At 45.0% G+C, this 14614-nt stretch overlaps 1 protein-coding gene across 1 annotated transcript in view; it reads right to left on the reverse strand.

Annotated features, from left to right (window-relative positions):
* The window catches only part of LOC140389103 (uncharacterized), a 383180-nt gene that overhangs the window by 179192 nt on the left and 189374 nt on the right, over positions 1–14614 (reverse strand). Inside the window, exon 34 of the mRNA XM_072473262.1 lies at positions 2091–2117. Within this exon, the coding sequence (XP_072329363.1) occupies positions 2091–2117 (27 nt within the window). The remainder of the gene's footprint in view (positions 1–2090; positions 2118–14614) is intronic.

Consider the following 14614-nt stretch of genomic DNA (forward strand, 5'->3'; position numbering starts at 1 on the left):
GCATGGGGCGGCGGGGATGCATAGGAGCCAGCGATAGGTGGAGACTGACAAAGATGCCGAGAACAGAAGACAAAAGTAATGTAAATTAGGTTATTAAGGCTAAGAAGGGTGTTGATAGTGGCAAATCAAGAGATTAGAATGTGTGAATAGCAGAAGAAAGGCGAGCAGTGTGTTAAAGGGCAAATTCGTAGAGTTGGCCCAAGTGGAGCGTGGGGAGGGGAATAATGGTGAGGGAAAAAGAGACTAATGGAAGAAATGAAAATAAATTGATAGAAATAAAATTGTTTGTGAAGATAGAATCATAGAATCAAAGAATTTACAGTGCAGGAGGCGGCCATTCGTCCCATAGAGTCTGCACCGGCATGACACAAGACCACATCTGCACCCTATCCCCGTAAATCAGTAACCCCACCTCACCTTTTTGGACACAATGGGCAATTTAACATGGCCAATCTACGTAACCTGCCCATCTTTGGACTGTGGGAGGAATCCGGAGCACCCGGAGCAAGCCCACGCGGACTGGGAGAGAATATACAGGCTCTGCGCAGGCAGTGACCTAAGCCAGGATTCGAACCTGGGACGCTGGAGCTGTGAAGCAATAGTGCTAACCACTGTGCTACTGTGCCGTCCTCTTTCTTTATAGAATTTACAGTGAAGAATGTTGCCATTCGGCCTATCGAGAATGCACCAGCTCTTCGAAAGATCTCCCTACTTAATACCACCCACCCACCCTATTCCCGTAAACCAGTAACCCCACCTAAACGTTTTGGATACTCAGGGTAATTTAGCATGGCCAATCTACGTGACCTGTAGATTGTGGGCGGAAACCAAAGCCACCTGGAGGTACCCCTGGCAGACAAAGGAGCACATGCAGACTCAGCATAGACAGTGACCCAAGCCAGGAATCGAACCTGGGAGCCTGAAGCTGTGAAGCAACAATGTTAACCACTGTGATACAGTGCAGCCCCAAATATGGGGAGAGATCACATTCTAAAATTGTTGAACTCAATGTCATGTCCGGAAGGCTGTAAAGTGCCTAATCGACGATGAGGTGCTGTTCCTCCAGTTTGCGCTGGGCTTAACTGGAAAATTGCTGCAGGCCAAGGACGGACATGTGGACCTGAGAGCTGGACGTTGAGCTAAAATGGCAGGCGAGAGAAAGGTCTGGGTCCTGCTTGCGGACTGACTGGAGGTGTTCAGCAAAGTGGTCACCCAGTCTGCGTTTACTCTCTCCAAAGTAGAGTAGAACTTAATGGTACCACCACATGCAATAGAATAGATTGAAGTCGGCGCACCTGAAATGACTGTTTCGGTCTTGAGATGGGTAATGGGGCAGGTGCTTCTGTGATTGCAAGAAAAGGTGTCGTGGGAAGAGGATGAGGTATTGGGGTGATCAAGGAATGGAGACAGGGCATCCCGGAGCGAACGGTCCTTCCGAAATACACACAGGGGGAGTGAGGGTTAGATGTGTTTGATGGTGGAATCGTGCATGTAGAACTGGTGGAGGATGATTTTTTGAATGCGGAGGCTGGTGGTGTGAAAAGTGAGGACAATGGGACTCTATCCTTGTCCTGGCAGGGAGGAGAGGGGGTGAGGGTAGAGGTGCGGGAGATGAGTCAGGCACGCTTGACAGCCTTGTCGACCACAATGGGTGGGAAACCACGATTAAGGAAGAATGAAGTCAGGTTAGCAGCTCCTTTTTGGAAGGTGAACAATTCAGAACAGATGCGATGGAAACGAAGGAACTGGGAGAATGGGATGGGGTCCTTTCAGGATGTTCGGTGTGAGTCATGTCCTTTAGGGACGGGACCCTTCCATCCGTACCTGCTCTGGCCTACTTGTAACTCCAGATAGATAGCAAAGTGCTTGACTCGCAAATGCCCTAAGAAGTAGATTTCCAAACCATTCAGTTCAAGGGCAATTAGGGGTGGGTAATATATACTGGTCCATGCGATGCTCGAATTTAAACAAACACAATCATCTGAACGATTAGCAATTATTTTGCCCGAACTAATTCTAAATGGTAGCTTTTGGTAATCTAAAATGGGCAGTAAATTAATAAAGTAATCAATAAAGAATTAATGAAATACCACTGTCTTTGTCAAGCAATTGCTGCCCTGAAAAACAATTTGAGACATCATTAGAAATGTTTAACCACAACTGTAATGCATGCAGTAAAGTATATTACTAAATTAGAGCACGTTTCAGGCCAATGACAACCTCGAATTCGAAGGTGACAGACTTGGCGACAGTAATACCAAGAGAGATCGTTAGTTTCCTTTGTCTTGGAGATCTACATCGCTTGGCACTTGCGGGATATGAATTATGTTGGAAACATTGAGTTCAAGACTGAACGTTTCCCGAGCGTTTCTGCCTTCTTCAGTATCTGAACATTTTTGGTTGATACTGAATAATGTGCTACCTTCAGCCAATATCCTACTTTTGAAGTTAGATAAAGTGAAGGTCATGTCGAAGCACGTGAATAGGGATGGTCAAATAACACCACTTCTTGGAGCTCCTGGAGGAATGTCCTGATGCTAGGCCGATTCATTCCCAAGAATCACAATCTACTTTCTTTGGGGTGAATGTTAGTCCATACTGTGGATATTTTGCCTCGTGTTTCTCTCTTCTAAATTTACTCGGTACCTTATTGCATATGACATATAATTTTTTTTATATTGATGGATGAGACGCTTGACTCAGCTCTGGGATTCAGTGCGTTGCATGTGTTTGGATGCAATGTGCTCTGGAAATGGATGACCCTGGCGGAACCCAAATTTAGCGTTGGTGAGCAATTTGTTGCTGAGTGACGGATTGCATGCTCTAAATGGACGCAACGTACGATAACGGATCAGATATTCGCAACTAATGGACCAGTTATCACCTCTGCAGTCATACCATATCCAGCCATGAAATGTATTGGATAATTAAACAACAAACTGGAGGATTAAGTACCACAAATATTTATATCCCCAATGATGGAAGAGCCCAGCTCATCAGTACAAAATGCTAGACTGAAATCGTTGCAAAAATCAGATGAACGTCTGCAACGAATTGGATTCACATGACACGTTATCAAGAAACGTCTTAAGGCATTGCATTCGCAAAGACTATGGAGTCTGATAATAGTTCGACAATAGCACTGAAGATTGCTGCGATCTACCCGTCAATGTGCAAAATTACCCAAGCTTACCCTAACATTAAAAAGCCGGATATTCCAACCCGTCCAGTGAACGCCCCATCGGTCTATTTTCCATCATCAAAATGATGAAATATGTAGACGACAGAGTTATCCTGTGTCTGTTACACAACAGTAACCTGTCACTGACGTTTTGTTTGGTGTTTGCCAGCACCCACAGCTTCTGACTTCATTATACCCTTGGTCAAAACATGCACTGACGATGTGAGGTGACATCAACATAGGACTTGAAATATTGCACGATCAAAGAATCCTAGCCGAACTGCAGTCGATTGGAATAATGGGGGAAATTATCCAATATGTTGCTTCACTCCTGGCACAAAGGAAGACGTTTGTCTTTGCTGCAGTTCATCATTCCAGCCATGGGACAGCAAGTCACGAGGTTCGCAGGGTACTGTTCTATGTCCAGCCAACTTTAGAAGCTTCGTCAATGACCATCCATCCGTAATAAAGTCAGAAGTATTAATGGTCGCTGATGTTTCAGCAATGCTCAGAACCATTCAGCATCCACAGACACTAAAGCAATCGTGTCGTCATTCAGCAGGACCTGAAAAACATTCAAGTTGCTGCTGATAGGTGGTTAGTAATATTCACGTTAAACTAACGCCAGGCAATGACCATTTTCAAGCAAAGGGAAACCAAGCAACTCCTCTTCATAATCGCTGGCAGTACAATCGCTGAATGCCGCACTATCAACATCGTCATGCTACGACACCATGGGCTAATGCACTATCAATTTCAGCCCCACTTGACTGGGAGACCCACCACAATTGAAGGATGTGGTCTTTGGCTGCCCATTAACTACAGTCATCATGTTTTTAATTTTAAATACAATCAACGTTTATTAATAACAATAATTATAATTCAATAGGCTGCAAATGCAACTCGGAAACTATGATATAATACCTAACCTCACCCCCTTTTAAATTCGCCACACCCTCTTCACACACAGGACAGAAAAACGCAGAGTGGAAAGATGGGTGTAAAAATACCAAATGTAAAATGATAAAAATCTGTGCTTCAGGTGAACGTCTTCCAGTTAGATTTCAGTCGAGTTTGACAGTTTCTTATTTACAGTACTGAAAGAGGCCATTCGGCCCATCGTGACTGCACCGGCTTCCAGTAGAGGAAGCTAGCTAGTCCCATTCCCCAACCCTATCTCCGCAGCCCCCAAATTCATCACTTTCAAATATATATCCAGCTGCCGTTTGAAATCTCCTATGCAATCCACCTCCCTCACTCTCCCAGACAGCGCATTCCAAACCCCAACATCTCTGAGTAAAAACGCGTCTCTTCATCTCACTCTGAGCACGCTTGCTGAACATCTTGAATTTGTGACCCCATAGTCACTGACAGACCAACGAATGGGAACAGGACATCCTTCGTTACCCGTTCAAAATTATTCTGAATTTTGAACACCGCAATAAGGTCGCCTCTTAATCTCCTCTGTTCCAAGAAGAACAAGCCCAATTTCTCCTGTTTCCCTGAATTTAAATTGTTCATTCCTCTTTCCTGGTATCATTCTAGTAAATACCCGATGCACTCTCTCCAGTGATTTCATTTCCTTCCTTAAATAAGGTGCCCAATACTCTGTGGTCTGACAAATGATTTGCAGAGGTGCAGCATTACTTTCTCCCTTTTACACGCCATGCCACTAGTTACAAACCAAGGATGCCAGAAACAAAGAATAAAGAACAAAGAACAATGTAACACAGGAAAATGCCCGTACCATCCATGATACCACCCTTGGCCAAAACCTACCGCATTTCCTTGTGCCGTATCCATCCTATCTACGTATTTGTCGAGATGACGTTTGAACGCCCTTAATGTATGTGCTTCCACAACCTCCCCTGTCAACGTGTTCCTGGCACTCACCACCTTCTTTGTAAAAAGCTGCCTCGCACATCTGCTCTAAACTTTGCCCCACGGACCGTAAATCACCCCCCCCCCCCGGTGTCTGACCCCTCCACCTAAGGAAACAGTGTCTGCCTGTCCACTCTATCCATGTCCCTCATAATATTCTGTACCTGTATCAGGCCACCCCACAACCTCCGTCGTTGTAATGAAAACATTCCGAGCCTATTCAGCCTATCCGCACAGCTAACACCCATCGAAGCCAGGCAACATCCTGATAAACCGCCTCGGCACCCTCTCCAAATCTTCCAATCCTTCTGGTAGTGTGGCGACCAGAATTGTGCACAATATTCCAAGTGCGGCCTTAACAAGGTTCTATACAACTGTGGCATGACTTGCCATGTTTATACCCGGTGCCCTGTCCAATGATGACAAACATTCGTATGATCTCTTGACTATCTTGTCCACTTGTGTCGCCACTTTCAACGATTTGTGGACCTGCACGCCCAGAGCTCCCTGACATTGTATATTCCTAATAGTTTCGCCATTTACGGCCTATTTCCCCTCCATATTAGATCTATCAAAATGCATTCCTGCACATTTGTTTGGCTGAAACTCCATTTGGCATTTCTCCGCCGAAGTCTCCAACCTATCTATGTACTACTGTTTCCTCTGACAATCCTCAACACTATATGCCACTCCATCAACCTTGGTATCATCTGCGAACTTACTAATTAAAGCAACTAAGATTTGCTCCAAATCATTTCTGTATACTACAAGCAACAGAGGCCCAAGCACACATCGCTGTGGAACGCCACTAGTCACAATCTTCTATACAGAAAAAACATCGTTCCACTGATACCGTTTGCCTTCTGTGACCGAGCCAGTTCTATATCCATCTTGCCACCTCACCTCTGATCCTGTGTGACTTCACTTTGTACCAGTCTGCCATGCGGCACCTTGTCAAAGGCTTTACTGAAATCTACGTAAACAACATCTGTTGCCCTCCCCTCATCAAACATCTTTGTCATCACCTCAAAAAAGACGATAAAGTTAGTGAGGCACGACTTCCACTTCACACAACTCTTTTATCTCTTGCACATGAATCCATTGTTTCCAAATGGGTATTAGTCCTGTCCCTGAGAAGTTTCTCCAATAATATACCTACTGCCGAGGCGAGGCTCACTGCCTTTAGTTCCCAGGACTATCCTTGCTGTCTTTCTGAAACAATGGTATCTCATTATCTATTCTCAAGTCCTCTGGAATCTCACCTGTAGCCAATGAGGATACAAAAATGTCAGTTTAGGCCCCAGCAGTTTCCTTCTTTGCTTCGCTCAGTATTCTGGAGTAAATCCCATCCGGCCCAGGAGACTTATCTACCTTAATGCCTTTTTAAAACAGCCAATACCTCCTCCTTTTGGATGTCAACATGACCCAGACTGTCCACAAACCCGACTGAAGAATCATCTTCCACGAATTCCTTTTCTTTGGTAAACACTGATGCAAAGTACACATTTACTACCTCACCAATTTCCTCTGGCTCAACACATAGATTCCACCCCCCCCCGCCCCTGTCCTTAAGTATTCCGAAACATTCCCCGACTCCCCTTGCTTTTTACATATTAATAAAAAGCCTTGGGATTCACTTTATAGATTTCATAGAATTTTACAGTGCCGAATGAGGCCATTCGGCCCATCGAGTCTGCACCGGCTCTTGGAAAGAGCACCCTACCCAAGGTCAACACCTCCACCCTATCCCCATAACCCAGTAACACCACCCAACACTAAGGGCGATGTTGGACACGAAGGGCAATTTATCATGGCCAATCCACCTAACCTGCACATCTTTGGACATTCTGGTGCCTGTTCGGGTAGAGGGAGGGAGAATTCAAGATGTCCAAATTACCTAACAAGGACGTTTTTCAGGACTTGTGGGAGGAAACTGGAGTAACCGGAGGGGACCCACGCAGACACGGGGAGAACGCGCAGAATCCGCACAGAAAGTGACCCAAGCCTGGATATGAACCTGGAACCCTGGTTCTGTGAAATAAAAGTGCTAATTACACGTACATAAAAAGCAAGAGCATAGCCAGAGAAAGGTTTGGCCAACTGAAGGATAGTCAAGGGAATCTATGTGTGGAGCCAGAGGAAATGGGCGAGGTACTAAATGAATACTTTGCATCAGCATTCACCAAATAGAAGGAATTGGTAGATGTTGAGTCTGGAGAAGGGTGTGTCGATAGCCTGGGTCACATTGAGATCCAAAAAGACGAGGTGTTGGGCGTCTTGAAATATATTAAGGTAGATATGTCCCCAGGGCCTGATGGGACCTACCCCAGAATACTGAAGGAGGCTAGAGAGGAAATTGCTGAGGCCTTGACAGAAATCGTTGGATCCTCACTGTCTTCAGTTGATGTCCCGGAGGACTGGAGAATAGCCAATGTTGTTCCTCTGTTAAGAAGGGTAGCAAGTATAATCCAGGGAACTGCAGGCCGGTGAGCCTTACGTCAGTAGTAGGGCAATTACTGGAGAGAATTGTTCGAGACAGGATCTACTCCCATTTGGAAGCAAATTGACGTATTAGTGAGAGGCAGTATGGTTTTGTGAAGCGGAGGTCGTGTCTCACTAGAGTTTTTCTAAGAAGTCACAAAGATGATTGATGCAGGTACGGCAGTGGATGTGGTCTATATGGACTTAAGTAAGGCCTTTGACAAGGTCCCTCATGGTAGACTAGTACAAAAGGTGAAGTCACACGGGATCAGGGGTGAGCTGGCAAGGTGGATACAAAACTGGCTACGTTAGAGAAGGCAGAGAGTAGCAATGGAAGGATGCTTTTCTAATTGGGGGGGCTGTGACTAGTGGTGTTCCGCAGGGATCAGTGCTGGGACCTTTTGCTGTTTGTAGTATAGATAAATGATTTGGAGGAAAATGTAACTTGTCTGATTAGTAAGTTTGCAGACGACACAAAGGTTGGTGGAATTGCGGAAAGCGATGAGGAGTGTCAAAGTATACAGCAGGATATAGATTGTTCGGAGACTTGGGCGGAGAGATGGCAGATGGAGTTTAATCCGGACAAATGTGAGGTAATGCATTTTGGAAGGTCTTATGCAGGTGGGGAATATGCAGTGAATGGTAGAACCCTCAAGAGTATTGAAAGTCAGAGAGATCTAGGTGTACAGGTCCAGAGGCCACTGAAAGGGGCAACACAGGTGGAGAAGGTAGTCAAGAAGGCATACGGCATGCTTGCCTTCATTGGCCGGGGCATTGAGTATAAGAATTGGCAAGTCATGTTGCAGCTATATAGAACCTTAGTTAGGCCACACTTGGAGTAGAGTGTTCAATTCTGGTCGCCACACTACCAGAAGGATGTGGAGGCTTTAGAGAGGGCACGGAAGAGATTTACCAGAATGTTGCCTGATATGGAGGGCATTAGCTATGAGGAGCGGTTGAATAAACTCGGTTTGTTCTCACTGGAACGACGGAGGTTGAGGGGCGACCTGATAGAGGTCTACAAAATTATGAGGGGCATAGACAGAGTGGATAGTCAGAGGCTTTTCCCTAGGGTAGAGGGGTGAATTACTGGGGGGGGGGGGGCATAGGTTAAATGTGCGAGGGGCAAGGTTTAGAGTAGATGTACGAGGTACGTTCTTTTACACAGAGGGTAGTGGGTGCCTGGAACTCGCTACCGGAGGAGGTGGTGGAATCAGGGCCGATAGTGACATTTAAGCGGCATCTTGACAAATACATGAATAGGATGGGAATAGAGGGATACAGACCCAGGAAGTGTAGAAGATTGTAGTTTAGTCGGGAAGCATGGCCAGCACGGACTTGGAGTGCCGAACGGCCTGTTCCTGTGCTGTACCTTTCTTTATTCTTTGTTCTTTGTAAACATTGTGCTACCGTGCCGCCAATACTTTCTTTATACTAGAGAGTCTCCAGCCTTCTAGACAGTACAAAAGCGTCCTTTTTCTTTTTGACGAGGTTCACAATATCCTTCGGTATCCAGGTCTCTCTAAACCCCATACTTATCGTTGGTTCTCTCAGGAACGTGAGATTCCTGAATACCAATCACCTGTCGTTTGGAAAACTCCCACATGTCCGATGTTGATTGAGTCTTCACCAGCCGCACCCAATCCAAATTCTGAAATTCCCGTCCAATGTTATCGTAAATTGCCTTTCCCCAATTTCGCACCAACGCGAGGGTTGTCCTCATCCTATCCCAAAAGTATCCAGAAACGTACGAAGCTGTGGTCACTGCTTCCAAAATGTTGCCCGACTGAAACCTCAACCAGATGTCCAGGTCCATTCCTCAATACCAATTCCAGTACTGCCCATTCCATAGCTGGACCATCTACACATTGCATCAAGAAGCCTTCCTGGATGCAGGTTACACACGCTTACCCATCCAAGTCCCTGGCACTAAGTGAGTCCCAGTCAATATAGGGGAAGTTAAAATCCCTCACCACAACAACACCGATCCACCATCTCTCTACCTATCTGCTCCCCTGACGCTCGCTGGCTGTTGGGCGGGAGGCGGTGGGGAACTGTAATAAACGCACAACGTTGTGATTGCCCCTTCCTGTTCCTGAGCTCTACACAGATTGATTCATTGTATGAGCCCTCCGATGTGTCCTCCTACAATACGGCTATAATATTATCCTTAACCTGTAATGCTACTCTCCCACCCCCTTTAAGTCTCCCTCTATCTCTCCTGAAGCATCTTTATATCCTCCAACGGTCAGCTGCCAATCATACCGTTTAACCGTAGGTTTCCCCGCCCCCAACAGTATCCCAAACTGTATACCTATTAGAGACGGGGACAGGCACAGGGGAGTCCTGCACTGCCTGCCTGTCCTTTATATCGGTCACCCATCTGTCTACCTGCATCTTGGATGTAAGCAGGTCTCTGTAACTCCTATTTATGACCCTTTCCGCCACCTGCATATCCTAAGTTCATCCAACTGTGTCTCCAACCGAACCACGCGGTCTGTGAGGAGCTGCCATTGGTTACACTTCCTGCAGACGTAGTTAATCGGAACGCTGGAGGCATCACAGATCGGCCGCATCTCACAGTTAGAGCACTGCATCCACCTGTGTGACATTTATGCACTAGTTAATTAATTAGAAATAAATACTTAAATTATTAGATTAAGTTACAATTGCAATTAACCCTGGCGCTAGATTTTTACTGTAAAATTAAATGCGTAATACTAATCTCTGCCCTCAGGTTTAGTTTCTCCTCTACCTAGTTGATTAATTAATTTTAATTAGTTCTTTCAATGTTTCTTTTTCAAATTTAACACAGATTCCCTACCAACCTATCAGGTCACAGCTTTATCGTGACATCGCTTCTGAGTTTTTCTCCTCCCACAATTTGAAAACAGCGAGAGGCACACAGACACAAAGTACCACTTACCTTCCCTAACTGCTCTCCAGTGTCTTCCTCACAGCTCCGCTCCCGATATGAAAGTCTTGCCAGCCTTACCTGCTACTCGTCAATCAACTCTCCTTTTGTAGACACCTGCAGCAGGGCAAAGCCACTCGCTGGAAATGTGTGCAACAAGTCAAGGAAAAGAAAGCACCCCCTCCCACCCAGCCTCGAATTCCCACCTAGCTTCAAATTCGCAGCTCCCAAGCTCACTTTATGATGCGTCTCATTCTAGATGTGTCTGCTGGCTCGCCGGGAGTGCTCGCTGGGAGTGAGCTTCAGATCCCCTTCTTCAATAGCCCTGAGATGACTCACACATCTGCTAACTTTAGAACAAAACAATTGCACTCAGCATCTCTTGCCTTCGAATTTGGCTTTAGTTGATTGACAGTTAACTGTCACTCAGTATTGAATGGGTTGGGCGGCGCCTCATCACCCTTCACTGCAAAACGTCTAGATGAACTAGACTACTAAAATCTATAAAGGAACAGTCTTACCAATTCAATTCCCACCAAGTTTCAAATTCCCAGTCCCTAAACTCACTTTCTTGACAGCATTTTCCACTTGCCTCGCCACCTTCAGATAATTATGTACTTGAACCCCGAGGACACTCTGATCTTTACTCTCCTTCACGCTGAATAATTATATTGTCTCCCCATGTTTCTTCCACCAAAATGCATTACCTCGCATTTCGCTGATTAAAGTTCAACTGCCAGGTCTCTGCCCATTGGCGAACTTGTCAATGTCTCTCTTAATATGCTTAGCGTCATCCTGACAATTAAAAACACTCCCTATCTTTGTATCTTCCGCAAGTTTAGAAATTTTGCCCTCAGGACCCACCTCTAAATCATTTATATATATGAGCAAAAGCACAACACAGAACCCTGGTGAACACCACGTTCAACACGTCTCTCAGCCAACTTCTAATCCATTGTGCCAAGTACCCAGCAATCCCAAACAGTTTTAATTTACAAAGCAACCGGCCATGTGGCACTGTATCAAAAGCTTTCTCAAATTACAAATACACAATATCCACGGCCCTACCTTCATTCACTGCGTATGTCACTTGGCCAAAGAACTCAGTCAAGTTTGTTAGACATGACCGGCCCTTGAGAAAACCATGTTGGCCGTCTAGCATTAACGTATTTTTCCTCTAAGTGTCTATTTATCTTATCCCGCATTACGGTCTCCATCAATTTTCCCACTATTGATGTCAAGCTGACAGGTCTGCAGTTTCCGGCGTTATCCTTTGCCCCTTTCTTAACAAAGGCATCTCATTTGCGATACCCAAGTCCCCAGGAGTAATTCTGTGGCCAGACATGTCTTGAAAATTTCTGTCAATTGCGCGCAATATGGTCCCTTCTCTCTCTGAGCAATCTAGGATGCATTCCATCCGGGCATGGATACTTATCTACCTGGATTGCTTCCAGCCTTTTTAACCCGTTTTCTTTATCTGGCACTCTTCTGCTCAGTTCCATAACACCCATATTTTTAACCGAGCAATTGTCAACATCTAATTTGATAAAGAGAGAAACAAAGTACTAATTTAATACCACTGACATGCCGTCCGCTTCAGTGACCACTTTACCCTGCCAGTCCCTTATGGACCATATCCATCCTTCACCAATCTTTCACCATTAATATTGTTGAAGAACATTTTGCTATTTGTTTCAGCACAGCCTGCAATCCATTCCTCACGCTTCATCTTAGACTTCCTTATTCCAGCCTTACCCTCTCTCCTGCATTTGAGATACTCTCCATCATTGAGATTGATATTATTATTCTGGCAAGCATCATATGCCTCTTTTTTCTTCCTTATATTCATCTTCAATATTCTTAGTCATCAAGGGTACTCTAGCTTTTGATAGCCCGTACTTAATTATCATGGGTACGTATCTAGATTAAACCCCGTTCATTTTTAATCCACTATTGTTTTCAGAAAATTCCGTTTCCAATCATTCTGCTCCAGTTCAACTTTTAGACACCTAAAATTAGCCATTTTTCAGTTTGGGATCTTAACCGGTGACTGATTTTTATTCTTTTCCAATTTAGTATTGAGTTGTATTATGTTATGATCGCTTCTTCCCACTGCCCACACTCTAACTTTCTCCACCTGCCCTGCCTTATTTCCTCGGACCAGATCCAGCACCGCTTGCTCCCTGGATGGACTGGAAATGTACTGTCCCAGAAAGGTCTTTCGCATACACTGCAAGAATATCTCTCACACTCTACCCGTAGCACTGTCTAGCTGAGGGTGATTGAAATCCCCTAATATCACAACTCGACGTGCCCTGCAGGTTTTCATGATCTACCTCCACATGCTCTCTTCCACTTCCTACCCACTATTTGGAGATCTATAGTAAATACCAAACAATGTCACCGCTACCTTCCTGTTGCTCACCTCCAACTATATAGATGCTGACTTACCAACTAGTAGTAACAGACTATATCTCTTTATCCATGCAAATTATTCAGAATTTTAAACATCTCAATAAGGTCGCCTCTTAATTTTCTCTGCTCCATGGAGAACAAACACAATTTCTCTCACGTTTCCTTGAATTTCAATTCCTCATTCCTAGTATCATTCTAGTAAATTTCCTCTCCACTGTCTCCAGTGCTTTAACATCCTTCCACAAATAAGGTTCCCTGACCTGAACACAATCCTCCAAAGGTGGTCTGACCAATGACCTGCAGAGGTGTAGCATCACTTCCTTGGCTTTATACTCTGTGACTCGATTTATAGTGAGGCTATGATGCTACAAGACTTCTTAACAACTGTTTCAAATTGCCTGGCCACTTTCATAGAACATTCAATGCAGAAGGAGGCCAGTTGGCCCACCGAGACTGCACCGGCACACTTAAACCCTCACTTCCACCCTCTCCCCGTAACCCATAACCCCTGCTAACGTTTTTGGACACTAAGGGCAAGTTAGCATGGCCCATCCACCTAACCTGCACTGTCGGAGGAAACCAGAGCACCCGGAGGAAACCCACGCAGACACGGAGAGAACGTGCAGACTCTTCACAGAGAGTGGCCAGGAATCGAACCGGACCCTGGCGCTGTGAAGCCACAGTGCTAGCCACCTATGCTACCGTGATGCCTATAATTTTGAGAATTATGCACTTGAACCCCGTCCCTCTCTGATTCTGTACCCCATCAAAGTTGTACCATTGAGCCTATATTGTCTTCCCATGTTTCATGTACCAAAATGCATTACCTCACATTTCGCAGCACTAATATTCATCAGACAGGTGTCTTCCCATTTGACCAACTTGTCAATGACCCTCTGAAGAAGCTCAGCGTGACCCTCACAATTCACTATTCTTCCGAGCTTAGTATCATCTGAAATTTTTGAGATGTTGTCATCCAAACCCACTTCCAAAGCATTAATATTATCAGAAAATGCAGAAGTCCCAATATGAGCCCTGGGGAACACTAATTTCAACTCGTCTCCAGCTTCAAAATTACCTCTCTATACCAACGCCCTGTTTCCTTTTTCATAGCCAACTTTTAGTCAATGCTGTCAAGGATCCATCAATCCAAATCATTTTTAAATTTACGAATCAACCTGCCGCATGGCACTGTATCAAATGCTTTCTGAAAGTTCAAATGTAAAACATCCACGGCACGACCTTGAGCCACAGCCTGTGTCACCTAGTCAAATAACTCGATTACATTTCACAGACATGACCTGCCGTTGACAAAGCCTCGTTTTCTGTCTGGCATTGACGTATATCTCTAAGTGTATATTTGTCTCACCCCGTATTATGGCCTCCATCAGATTTCCCACTATTGATGTCAGGCTGACAGATTTGTCGGTATCTGGGTTATCCTTTGCCCCCTTCTTAAACAACAGCATCACACTTGCAATCCTCCAATACACTTGGACTAATCCTGTGTTCAGCGAGATCTGGAAAATTTATTTCAACTGCTCTGCTGTGTGCTCCCTTACCTCTCTCAGTAATCTAGGATGCATTCATCCGGGCTTCGCGACTTCTCTACCTGGAGTGCTGATAGCCTTTTTAGCACATTTTCTTTATCTATCACTGTCCTGATCAGTTGCTCAACACCCACATTTTCAACTGCGCCATTGTCAAGTTCTTCTAATTTGGTCAAGACAGAAGAAAAGTAG

Source organism: Scyliorhinus torazame, chromosome 14, assembly GCF_047496885.1.
Source record: "Scyliorhinus torazame isolate Kashiwa2021f chromosome 14, sScyTor2.1, whole genome shotgun sequence".
Classification (NCBI taxonomy): Eukaryota; Metazoa; Chordata; class Chondrichthyes; order Carcharhiniformes; family Scyliorhinidae; genus Scyliorhinus; species Scyliorhinus torazame.